The sequence below is a fragment of the Amphiura filiformis genome, chromosome 11 (genome assembly GCF_039555335.1).
Source record: "Amphiura filiformis chromosome 11, Afil_fr2py, whole genome shotgun sequence".
Lineage (NCBI taxonomy): Eukaryota > Metazoa > Echinodermata > Ophiuroidea > Amphilepidida > Amphiuridae > Amphiura > Amphiura filiformis.
Genome location: NC_092638.1, coordinates 14,296,078 through 14,308,977, shown reverse-complemented (window position 1 = coordinate 14,308,977; position 12,900 = coordinate 14,296,078). Strand labels below are relative to the sequence as shown.

Sequence of the window (12,900 nt, the reverse complement as noted above, 5' to 3'; positions counted from 1 at the left end):
CGGATGACCCCAAAATGACCGCCCGAAAAATTGGCTCTAAATGTTGACTGTACCCTCCATGTTTTATGCCCATAGAGTAGTTTTTACTAATTTGACCTCAGATGACCCCTGGTGACCCCATAATTACCTTCCAAAAAGTTGGCTCTAAATGTTGACTGTTCCCACCAAGTTTCATGCCCATACAATATTTTTTACTAATTTGACCTCAGATGACCCCTGGTGACCCCAAAATGACCTTCCACAACTTTGGCTCTAAATGTTGACTGTATCCACCAAATTTCATGCCCATACGACAGTTTTTACTATTTTGACCTCAGATGACCCCTGGATGACCCCGAAATGACCTTCCAAAAATTTGGCTCTAAATATTGAATGTACCCACCAAATGTCATGCCCATACAACAGTTTTTACTAATTTGACCTCAGATGACCCCTAGGTGACCCCAAAATGACCTTCAAAAATTTTGGCTCTAAATGTTGACTGTACCTACCAAGTTTCATGGCCATATGACTATTTTTGCTAATTTGACCTCAAATGACCCCTGCATGACCTCAGAAGACCTTGACCCACTAACCAATACAAACTTGTTCTGTCTGGGGTCAAGATGCACCCACCCACCAAGTTTGAGGAGCGTGCGACCCCTAGTCTCCGAGAAGAGGTAAATAAGGAAAATGGGCCCCCTGACCTCAAATGACCTTTTACCTCAGTATATGACCTTGAACCACACCCAAAAAAAAGTAGCCAGAGTTTTTGACCATGACCCACCTATCCTGAAAATCCGCCCATCCATGCCCGAGATATCGCATCCGGACGGAAGCACGGACATTGCAAAAACAGTATGCCTTGCGGTAGAGGCATAAAAATCTACAAAATCTGTACAGGGTGGGTTTTATTTCGTTGCCTACTTTACAATTTTTTAAATTGAGAATTGAATTGAAGGTTAACTAACATGTTGGTTTGCATGTTTGATTTTTTAGCATCCTCACATATTAAAGATGAGTGACCTGATTGACAGCCTCATCCCCCAATTTTTCCTATCAAAATAGAGATTTTGGCATCAGAAGAAAGGTCATATCTTCCTCACTAATCCCAGTGAAATTTTAGAACTAAAACTGATATATTCCGTTTAGATGTTATGAACGAAGAAGTGATACCCTCATCCCCAAATGTGGTATACCATACATACTCTTCTATGGGCCATATGTGTGAAACACATTTTACAACTAATATCAAAATGACTAGTGCAATTTACCTTCAAATTTTATGTTGGTACAGGCCTTAATGCGAGGTACAATTTTTTCGGAGAAGAGCAGGTAGGGCAAATACTTGATTATATTTCTACATGTTCATACTACATACTCTGAAAATTTTAGAAAATTAGCATGGGTCAGTTTTTTTAAAATCACAATTGTGACACGATCAAGAGGAATGAGTCGGATATTGGCAAAAACAGTGTTCAAATTCTTTTATTTATATTGTTTTCAGCCATTGATAAATTGCTCATAACTTGGTAACCAGATTTCCGATTTTGATGGGGTTTGCATCAAAATGTTGCATTCATAAACTTCCAGAAAATGATGTAAAAAACTTCTAATTGAAAATTGCCGACATGTGACTCATTCCCCTTGATCATGTCACATTTTTGTTCCTAAAATGGGGGTTATAGCGCCCTCAACAGGCACTCTCTCCATAGGGCTACAGGTAAAGACCAGTTATAGAAAAATATATACCTACCTTTAAATGAGAATGAAAGGACTGCCTTATTCAAATATCCACAGTGAAGGCATATAATTTTTCATACATAACTGATAGACAAGAATAGTGATTTGATAGAATTACTTACCTTATCTTCCACTACTATCTTCTTTGGTTGTAGCTTTTCCTTATGCCTTGGTACAGCAGGTTCTGTAGGCTTATCTTTGGAAGCCTGCTTCTTTGTTTGCTGCTTACTACTTGCTTGCTCTCTATATATTACATACAAAAACACAGACAGAAAAAATGGTTAACTATATTGGTGTTTTTGGCTTCCTTAGGCCCCCCCCAAAAAAAGGTTCGTCTCAAAGCTTGCTTGCGCGCGCGTTTGTAAAATCCCACGATTTGACAAAAAACAAATGCGGAAATGTTTTTTATTTCAAAATTTTTTTTTTTTAGTTTTTTCCAGAAAAAATCGGCGAAAATCAGACTTTTTTCTCCAAATACCATGAAAAAAGTCGGGAATAAAAAAAAAAAAAAAAAAAAAAATCGCATTTCGCATTTGTTTTTAAATTTCTCGTGAGCTTTGAGACAAACCTTTTTTTTTTTGCTTATCAGGGGCTTCTTAAAAAAAAAAGAAGAACTTGGATAAGGATAATTCAATGAGCAGAGTGCATTGAGCACTCCCACTTCGCTGTCACCCAAAGACCCCTTATTTTTTACGAACACAGACACGTAGACACAGCCCATTCGAACACGGACCGAGTTCTCGCACACAACCTCATTTACGCACAGAAATAATGCACTTTATTTTGAGGTAGTTATAACAAATACCTTCTCGAAACAAGTTTGTAGGAATAAAAATTTGGTGAAAATGAAACCTGTCTTTATTTTGAATGTATATTTTATATATATATATCAACCAAGTTTTTGGCAGGTGAAAATGGGTCTTTTGTTGTACTTGACTTTGCCTTTGAGAAATTCTTTGTAAGTGTCTTTTGAATGAAGACATGTATCTATTGTATTTATCCACTTCAAGGCTAACCATCTACAAAATAATTATAAGCAGTTTACAGGGCACAATTGTATTGTGTAGTTTGAAATTCTGATCTTAATGCAGTGCATTCATCAGAATCCCTAGACTGTGAAGACCCCCCCCCCCCAAAAAAAATTAATCTGGTAATTCAATCATCAGGTCAGGAGCTGCTCAATTCATCATCTGTAACTACTGTCTGTATTCATTCCAATAAGCGCCCAGGGCGCTTAACAAAGTCATTTTGCGTGGGCGCTTATTTTTTTACCTGGTTTACCTAATTTTTTCGTAAGGGGCGTTTATTAGAGACAAATTGACGTAGGTTATAAAAGGGTCCCGAGATGTTCTAGTAGCAGAAAATGTATTGCAAGTTTACACAGGACTTGTAGTCCTTCAGCTATTTCACTGTATCGACGTCTATCTGTCACTTCAACATTAATGGTACCCTTTAGCAAATTGAAAATACCCTGGGTGGGCACTTATTGGGGCATGGGCGCTTATTGGAATGAATACGCTAATTTAGTCCACTTTTGACACTTCAATAGGGAAATATACAATTTGGAAATGGCAACAAATCTGTTGATTGACAAAATAAACTTCACCATTTTTGCAAGTTAGGAGCCAAAATCCAGCATTTTTATAAAGTTCCACAAATTTCCATTTAAAGTTGTTTGTTTCAACTTTCCTTCTCTTTTTCATGTTTTAAAAAATCAACCAATTTCTTTTCAAAGTAGGTTTATCAATCAGGTATGCAACTCACTATAAACAACATGTGCTTGAAATACTCCATTTCGGATGCACCATCTTAAGAGAATCAGGGGGTGCCTGACAACTAGGAATGGCAGGGTACCAATGGGACCATATTGTAGCATACAGGGTTGCTTGATTTAACTCATTTTGATTTAAATCACATGATTTTTTTTCTCCAAAAATCACTGATTTAAAATCAACTTAATTTATTACCATTTTTGATAAATATGTTAATTTCTTTCTTAAATTGACTGTTTTACTTCATTCCTATTGCTTCAACCACTTTTGGATAGAATTGAAATACCCCTATGATATAATTTAATCTTAAAATTAGAAATTCATCTTTAAGGTGCACAATTCAACAGTTTTTTTTCCCATGATTTTACCTTTTTTTTTTTCTTTGAAATTTTCACATGTAAAAACACATTTTGATTTTTTTGTAAATATCTGAAAAGATTGATCAGTATGTCTAGCATTCCACTGGTGTCTTTTGACTTTATTATGGGGTATAGCAGTTCTTGGAATTAAAAAAAAATGATTTAAATCTAAAATCTTATTCAAATCAAATAAATCAATTTATTTTTTTTTAATTTAAAAAAAAAATCCCCAATCGCCAAGTTTTGCGAGGTGAAAATGGATCTTTTGTTGTACCGGGTACTTGACCTCAATTTTCTGAAAGTTTGGGTTGTCTTTTGAATGATGACATGTATCTACTGTACTTATTGACAACGCTAAGCATCTACAAAAGAATTATAAACAGTTTACAATTACAGAGCAGTTATTGTATTTAGTACATTGAAATTCCGATCTCAATGCCCCATTCATCAGAATTCCTAGACCGTGGGGAAAAGAAATCACCCAGAACCTGGTAGAAGCAAATTCAATCTATCAGGTCAGTACGGAGCTACTCAATTCATCATCCGTAACTTATTTTAGTCTTCTTTTGACACTTCAATAGGGAAATATACAATTTGGAAATGACAACAACAATTACTGACAAAATAAACTTCACTATTTTTGTAATTAACTCAGGAGCCAAAGTTCAATAGGGCAGTCACAAAATTCAGTATTTTTAAGTTCCATACCATGAAATTCCATTTAAAATTTTTTCTACTTTCCTTCTCTTTTTCATGTTTTAAAAAATCAGCCAATTCAAACTAGGTTTATGCAAACTAGGTTTATGCAAATAATTATGCCACTCACTCACTAATTGTGCTTCGAAATTTAGGATGCACCATCTTTAAAGAATCAGGGGGTGTCTGCTACAACAACATATAGGAATGGCAGGCGTACCAATGGGACCATATTGTAGCTTTAATGGACAATGGTTAGTGTTCCTCAACCACCTATAGCTCAGACCTGCTGACCAAAAATATTTTTAAGCTTCTGGGAGAAAAAAAAATGAAAGAAACACTATATACTTACTAGTGTAGATATTCAACACTGGGCGGCAATGTTGATGGACACAGGGCCGTCGCTAGAGGGGGGGGGGGTATGACACCCCCAATACATAATTTTGTCTGCAAAATTTGACTGCTGTCGGCAAAACCGTGTGACTGTCGGCCAATGTAGTCAAAGGTTTGTGTGATTGTCGGCAAATTGTAAAAGAGCCATATAACAGATTAATGTGTTACGAAATTGTGTTGTTGTAACGTAATATACATACTGTGAATGGTATAGTAGTTAGCCTACTAGTTAAAAAAAAATTGAAAATTTGAAACTTTTTAGATTTCTGAGCGCCGTCCTGGCTAAAAAAAATTTGGGTCAACAAATTACAAAAAATTTCTGTCGGCAAACCATACTGTAACACCCCCCAAATCATATTGGTCTATAGCGACACCCCTGGATGGACAGGAAATGAAATAAACTCAAATCTTCTTGCTGGCCTAAGTGCTGGTATTTTGGAATAGGGATTAATATTTTAAATCTACTCATCTCTGGCTTCAGCCAGTTGTACTTACTTGTTATTTGCTCTAGCATTCTTCTCTGTTCTTCTCATCTTTTCTAATGATATCTACAATGCAAAACATAAACAAAAATTAACTATAATTAACTATAAATTATAAATTGAGAGAGCGAAGGAAATTGACCTAAAGAGGCAGTATGGGTATGTTCAGTCCTTAAGATCCCCTCTCCAGCAGTCCTTTGAGGTGTGACTAAACTTTCACAATCAAAGTAGGCGGGGGGGGGGGGATGTCTAGGATTGAAATTACAAGGAACTGAAAATCTATTGGCTCAAAATAAGCTGAATTTACATAATTTTCCAGAATATGAGAGGGGTACGTACCCTCCTTCCAATTTGAGCAAAACTTGGTTCCAAAGACCCCAAATTGTAAAACTTCATCCAAAATATTTGAAATTTGGGTAAAAATCAGGTTTTTTTTATGACTTTTTTGAAAACTGAGCATTTTTTGACCATTTTTTGGTTCCAATTTCTAAACAAAAAAAAAATAAACAAAAAAATAAAAATAAAACGGTTTGAGATATTTTTATCTAGTTTTTAAAAATAAAAAAAACAATTTACCAAAGAATTTTTTGTCTGAAAATTTGTGGATTTTCTCCCAAAATGAGAACTTACAGATGAATTTATCCAGTCTTTGCCATTCTAAAATGTATACTAAAACTAGAAACCGCCGTTCCATAGAACGGGTACAAGCCGACTTTTGAACTTTGACCCCTATAACTTGACCCCTGGGTCACGGATGGGGTCAACTGCTCGTGCATTGTGCTTAGGATGTCATAAGAAATATTCCTGGTGAATTTTAGCTTAATCGGAACTTATACATGGATTTTGATTTTTTTTAAATTTTTGATTGACCTTTTGACCCCCTTAGTGACCTTTGACCTCAATGAAAAAAACACCTTATGTACACCAACAAAATGCATTGTTCTAATTTTAATTAAAAAATTCTTCTATGTTTAGTTGTTGAGATAAAAATTCTGAAATGTTTTAGCTAAAAACAGGAAGTGACCCCTTAATGACCTTTGACCCCCAAAATAAAAATACCATGCATACATCAGGTAACACTGATTCATGTATGATGGTTATATTACTCTGGTCTGTTTACATTTTGAGATAAAAAATTTTTGAACATTTTGGTTTTTGACCGGAAGTAACCATTTAATGACCTTTGACCCCAAAACTGTAGGCATCCTAAAGACCCTGGCTAGTAGCAATGCATGTGTGCTAATGGCGACTCTCTGCTATATAATTTGTAAAGAGTGATTTTTTGAATATTTTTAGCTTTCAGACCGGAAATGACCCCTTAATGACCTTTGACCTCGATTCTTTTTGACAAGTTTTAAGCACTGCCACATGCTGATTCATATGCATGAGTCACATGATCATTGCATGTAATTTGTGGAAGGAGTAGCATTTTTTGTGAAATCACATTTTTGACGATTATATCTAGGTCAAAGGTCACAGCAAGGTCAAAGTCAAATGGAAGGTTTGGCCTAGCCCAGTGGTCTTTTGGGTCAAGTTTGGTTGAAATCTGTCAATCCCTTGCGGAGCTAGATGCAGTTGATTGGTTGCCAGAAGAAACTAGAGTCAACAGACGCTGAATACAAGCCGCGATTTGACCCCTATAACTTGACCCCTGGGTCACGGATGGGGTCAACTGCTCTTGCATTGTGCTTAGGATGTCATAAGAAATATTCCTGGTGAATTTCAGCTTAATCGGAACTTATACATGGATTTTGATTTTTTGAAAATTTTTGATTGACCTTTTGACCCCCTTAATGACCTTTGACCTCAATGGAAAAAAAACCTAATGTACACCGACAAAATGCATTGTTCCAGTTTTAATTAAAAAATTCTACTATGTTCAGTTGTCGAGATAAAAATTCTTGAAGTTATTTAGTTAAAAACAGGAAGTGACCCGTTAATGACCTTTGACCCCCAAAATAAAAATAATATGCATACATCAGGTAACACTGATTCATGTATGATGGTTATATTACTCTGGTCTGTTTACATTTTGAGATAAAAATGTTTTGAACTTTTTGGTTTTTGACCGGAAGTAACCCCTTAATGACCTTTGACCCCAAACCTGTAGGCATCCTAAAGACCCTGGCTAGTAGCAATGCATGTGTGCTAATGGCGACTCTCTGCTATATATTTTGTAAAGACAGTGATTTTTTGAATATTTTTAGCTTTCAGACCGGAAATGACCCCTTAATGACCTTTGACCTCAATTCTTTTTAGGAAGTTTTAAGCACTGCCACATGTTGATTCATATGCATGAGTCACATGATCATTGCATGAAAGTTGTGGAAGGAGTAGCATTTTTTGTGAAGGCGCATTTTTGGCCATTAGCGCTAGGTCAAAGGTCACAGCGAGGTCAAAGTCAAATGGAAGGTTTGGCCTAGCCCAATGGTCATTTGGGTCAACTTTGGTTGAAATCTGTCAATCCCTTGCGGAGCTACATGCAGTTGATTGCGGTTGCCAGAAGAAAGAAAGAAGAAAGAAGAAGAACTAGACTAAGCTGTGGTCTAACCCACGAACACAGCCGTGTTGTTACCCCTAATGACCTTTGACCCCAAAATATATGAAAACGGCCATAGACATTGGCTAATGTCAATGCATGGGTGCATGTGGCACCACTTTGCTATGTTACTTGTGGCAGAAGGGCATTTTGAAGGTTTTTCGTCTCAGACCGGAAGTGACCCCTTAATGACATTTGACCCTAAATAAAAAATACCACATATGAATTGGGTACCCACAATTCATGTGTGAACATACTCGTTACTGTCCAATGTTTTTCTTAGCAAATAAAAAAATTTGACGGTTTTTCGTTTTATACCGGAAGTGACCCCTTAATGACATTTGACCCCAAATAAAAAAATACCACATATGAATTGGGTACCCACAATTCATGTGTGAACATACTGTTACTGTCCTATGTTTTTCTTAGCAAATAAAAAAATTTGAAGGTTTTTCGTTTTATACCGGAAGTGACCCCTTAATGACCTTTGACCCAAAATCTGTGAGGACCCTATAGACACTGGATAATAACAATGCATGTGTGCAAGTGGTGTCACTGTCCTACGTAATCTGTGAGAGAAGAAGCATTTTTAGTTGAAATCACGTTTTTGACCCCTATGACCTCTGCGTGACCTTTGACCCCACGAGTTTCATATGACATGTAGGGGCATGGTCAATGATGGTTGTGACCAAGTAAGGTCAAAATCGGTGTAAGCATGTAAGTGCTAGAGCAAATGAAGTGGTCGGCAGAAAGAAGAAAGAAGAAAAGAAGAAAGAAGAAAGAACAAATAAGAAAAAAGACACAGCCGTGACTAACGTCACGGCTGTGTAAAGAATGAGAAGAGACAGCACAAGCCGACGTGTGACGTCGGCTTGTAAGAAGAAGAACAAGAGCTATATAGAAATTGTCATGCGAGACATGACACACAAGCCGACCTGTTAATGGGTCAAGTTTGAGCAATTTAGAAATTTGACCTTTGACCCATAAACTTTGACCTTTGGGGTCATAAATAATTTTAACATGTTTAGAATGTCGTAAGAATAATTCCTGTTGAATTTGAGCTCGATTGGACCAATTTCGAAATTTGACCTTTGACCCTATAACTTGACCCTTGGGTCACGGATGGGGTCAACTGCTCTTGCATTGTGCTTAGGATGTCATAAGAAAGATTCCTGGTGAATTTCAGCTTAATCGGAACTTATACATGGATTTTGATTTTTTAAAAGTTTTGATTGACCTTTTGACCCCCTTAATGACCTTTGACCTCAATGAAGAATAAACCTTATGTACACCGACAAAATGCATTGTTCCAATTTTAATTAAAAAATTCTAACATGTTTAGTTCTCGAGATAAAAATTCTTGAAGTTATTCAGCTAAAAACAGGAAGTGACCCCTTAATGACCTTTGACCCCCAAAATAAAAATACCATGCATACATCAGTGAACACTAATTCATGTATGATGGTTATATTATTCTGGTCTGTTTATCTTTTGAGATAAAATTTTTTTGAATATTTTTGATAATTTTGGTTTTTGACCGGAAGTAACCCCTTAATGACATTTGACCCCAAAACTGTAGGCATCCTAAAGACCCTGGCTATTAGCGATGCATGTGTGCTAATGGCGACTCTCTGCTATGTAATTTGTAAAGACAGTGACTTTTTGAATATTTTTTACAAATTTTTCAGACTTTTACCGGAAATGACCCCTTAATGACCTTTGACCTCAAATCTGTTTACAAGTTTTGAGCACTGGTTAACGTTGATTTATATGCATGAGTCACGTGATCATTGCATGTAATTTGTGGAAGGAGTAGCATTTTTTGTGAAATCAACATTTTTGACCATAAGGTCAAGGTCAAAGGTCACAGCCAGGTCAAAGTCAAATGGAAGGTTTTGCCTAACCCAGTGGTCATTTGGGTCAAATATGGTTGAAATCTGTCAATGCCTGGCGGAGCTAGAGAATTTTGATTGGTTGCCAGAAGAAAGAAAGAAGAAAGAAGAAAGAATTGGAAGAAGACAGAACAAGCCGACGTTCGTCGTCGGCTTGTAAGAAGAAGAAAGAATTGGAAGAAGACAGAACAAGCCGACGTTCCGTCGTCGGCTTGTAATTATATGCTTTAGACCAACAATTTTGTAATTACGAGGCTAAAAAGTTTCCATAAATCCAGGGTTAAGACCACCCTTAAGACACTTTCATACCAAATATGAGCAAATCTAATAGGTAGGGTGCCAAAATTATTGAATTGGGCTGGAATGACTTGGATCTGTTTTGGGCTCTCTCAACTACAATCCCCGAAATATGTCTTGAAACATTAAGAGCCACTGTCTGTAAGATTCAGACTCTTGTGATTCAAGTGCATCATAAATTTTCTTTAAAAAAAATAGGATGATGCAACATTGTTCCAAGAAAATAACCCCAAGGTTTTAGCTTCCTCGCTCATTTCGTATGTCCGCAACAAAATAATGAAATTTTGTCCCCAAAAACATCGTTAAATGGTTTATCATTTAGCAATGACTACAAAATTGTGTGCCAACATTGGCCCAGTAAATAGAAAACAGTTTTTGAATCCTTCTATGGGTGTCATTACAATTACACAAAAAAATGGTTGGGTTACCATTGGCGCGTCGTAATAAACAAGTTTAAAATATTAGTGAAAAGCGCCCTCGTGTTGTTTTCTGTGGCTTGAAACTCGTTGTGCCATTAAGCACCCATATAAAAGCAAGCTGAAATGGATAAACTAATTATTTAGAAGCAAATGCAAAATTGATGGGCGCTCATTGGCGCTAGAAGAAAATTGGGGTCAAAGGTCAAATTTTCTTATTTTGTGCCATTTTCATGCCTCATTAATTTTATGCCCCAAGGTCAAAGAACATTAAAAGTGGTGTTCAGTAGTAAAGAAACTATAACTCTAATAAAAGAAACAGAAACAAGCTTAGGTCCTGTTGGTTTAGTATTTTTAATGATTTTCTAAATATCATCCTAAAGCCTAGTAAATAGTAAATAATAGACCAAATAGGGGTTCCATCAATATTCAAGCATCCACAACAGGACGTGCCAACAGGTACCCATGGTGTTTTTGGGTGGGTGCGGCGTGCCGCACCCACCCTGCCGCACCCACCCTGTATGCTCTGACTATTGACCTACTTTTTCACATGCCGCAGTGTTGAGAAAATATTCGTGCGGTTATATCCCAAACACCCACAGAGGTGATAGTTTACTGGCGAGTTTTGTAATTATTACTTGATTTTGATATGTAAGTAATACGATAAAAGTAAGTCATAGGCAGTAATGTGTTTGTATTAAAAGAAATAACAAAAATAATTATTTAAGTAATAGAAATACTATTTGGAAATTGCAGCAAGATTTGCAGATGTTTTTATTTGAACAGTACCAGTTCACCAGTTTTGCTAGTTTTCCTAATCTTTGGGCTAAATTAATAGCATCGTGAAGGTCATATATATCATTTTATACTGACAGCTTCGGCATGTAGAAATACAGCTTGTATGTGCATTGTGTGCAGTGTGTACATAGGCTATTTACTTTTCAAATCTTTGATGCTTGTATAAGGTATTATAGACAAATTATTAGAATGCATGTGTACCAGTAGAAATGGCCCAGGTTGAATAAAATAAATAAACATATGAATGAATATTTTATTCCCTGGATTATTTTTGTTGGGACAATATAATGATATAGTTTGACGCTTTGAAATACAGTTATGTTAATCATAATAAAGTTACAAAGTTAAAAAATAATATCGAAATATTGTAAAATCAAACATTTCCCCTCATAAGTTGCAATACAACATATTGAGGAAATTGATATGACAGATTTTTAAACTTTGATATGGAAAGATACCCCAGCCCTGTTGTCGCACCAGAGAAGATGAGCAGAAGTCTTTCTATCTGATGATAAAAAAAACCTCTAGGTATGATTACGAAAATGTTTTTAAAATAACTATTATCTACAAAAGTTTTATAACCATGTTTTATATAAAATGTTAACATAAAACGTCTTGTGTTATGATGTGAAGGGTTAATATAAAAACAGGGAAAATCTGTTCCAACTGACCAGCAGAGAACAAAGGATAAGCAATAGATCAGATTAAAATCAGGGAAAATATGACACAACCTCCAATGGTAGGAATAACAAACGCATAAACGTATAAAGTTAAAAACTCTTTTTACTTTGTTTATACGTTTCGTGTTATTCCCCTATTGGAAATCGATGTTGTGTCATATTTTCCCTGTTTTTAATTGTAAACTTGACTTACTCATTCTTTCATTTCTCTTGACAATTTTTCATTTGCCCACCCTATTCCTTTTAAAGGAATTTTTATTACTTCATTCACCATATTTAAGTGCTGTTATTTACATTCATGTAGAAATTAGTTTGGGCTCATGTTGGCGCAAGGATATTTTAGGGGTCAAAGGTTAATCCAAAACCATAAAATGCTGCTTTATGATAGTTCGTGCAACAGCTTGCAACCAATATGCAATCTTCAAGCATCCACTACTAGATGTGCCAAAGAGTACCCATAATGTTTTTAGTTCAATCAGTTTATCTAAGTGCTGTTAATTGCATTTATGTAGAAATTAGTATGGGTTCATGTTGGCGCAAGGATATTTTTAAGGTCAAAAGGTTAATCCAAAACCATAAAATGCTACTTTTTGATAGTTCCTGCAACTAATACGCAATCTTCAAGCGTCAACTACTATATGTGTCAAAAAGTACCCATAATGTTTTTACTAAGTGCAGTTTATCTAAGTGCTGTTACTTGCATTTATGTAGAAATTTATTTGGGTTCATGTTGGCGCAAGGATATTTTAAAGGTCAAAGGTCAAGAGCAAGTCAAGAGCAATTTTTTTGCCAGTTTGTGCAACTGTGAAAATGTGCGCAAACATTGTCCCAATTTCTACCACAAATGGAGTGTA

At 35.9% G+C, this 12,900-nt stretch overlaps 1 protein-coding gene across 1 annotated transcript in view; it reads right to left on the bottom strand.

The window, feature by feature from the left end:
- Window positions 1-12,900, bottom strand: part of LOC140164392 (chromosome transmission fidelity protein 18 homolog) — an 80,632-nt gene that overhangs the window by 7,825 nt on the left and 59,907 nt on the right. The window contains exons 19-20 of the mRNA XM_072187671.1: window positions 5,438-5,490; window positions 1,845-1,965 (exon numbers count right to left, since the gene is read on the bottom strand). Of these exons, the coding sequence (XP_072043772.1) occupies window positions 1,845-1,965; window positions 5,438-5,490 (174 nt within the window). The remainder of the gene's footprint in view (window positions 1-1,844; window positions 1,966-5,437; window positions 5,491-12,900) is intronic.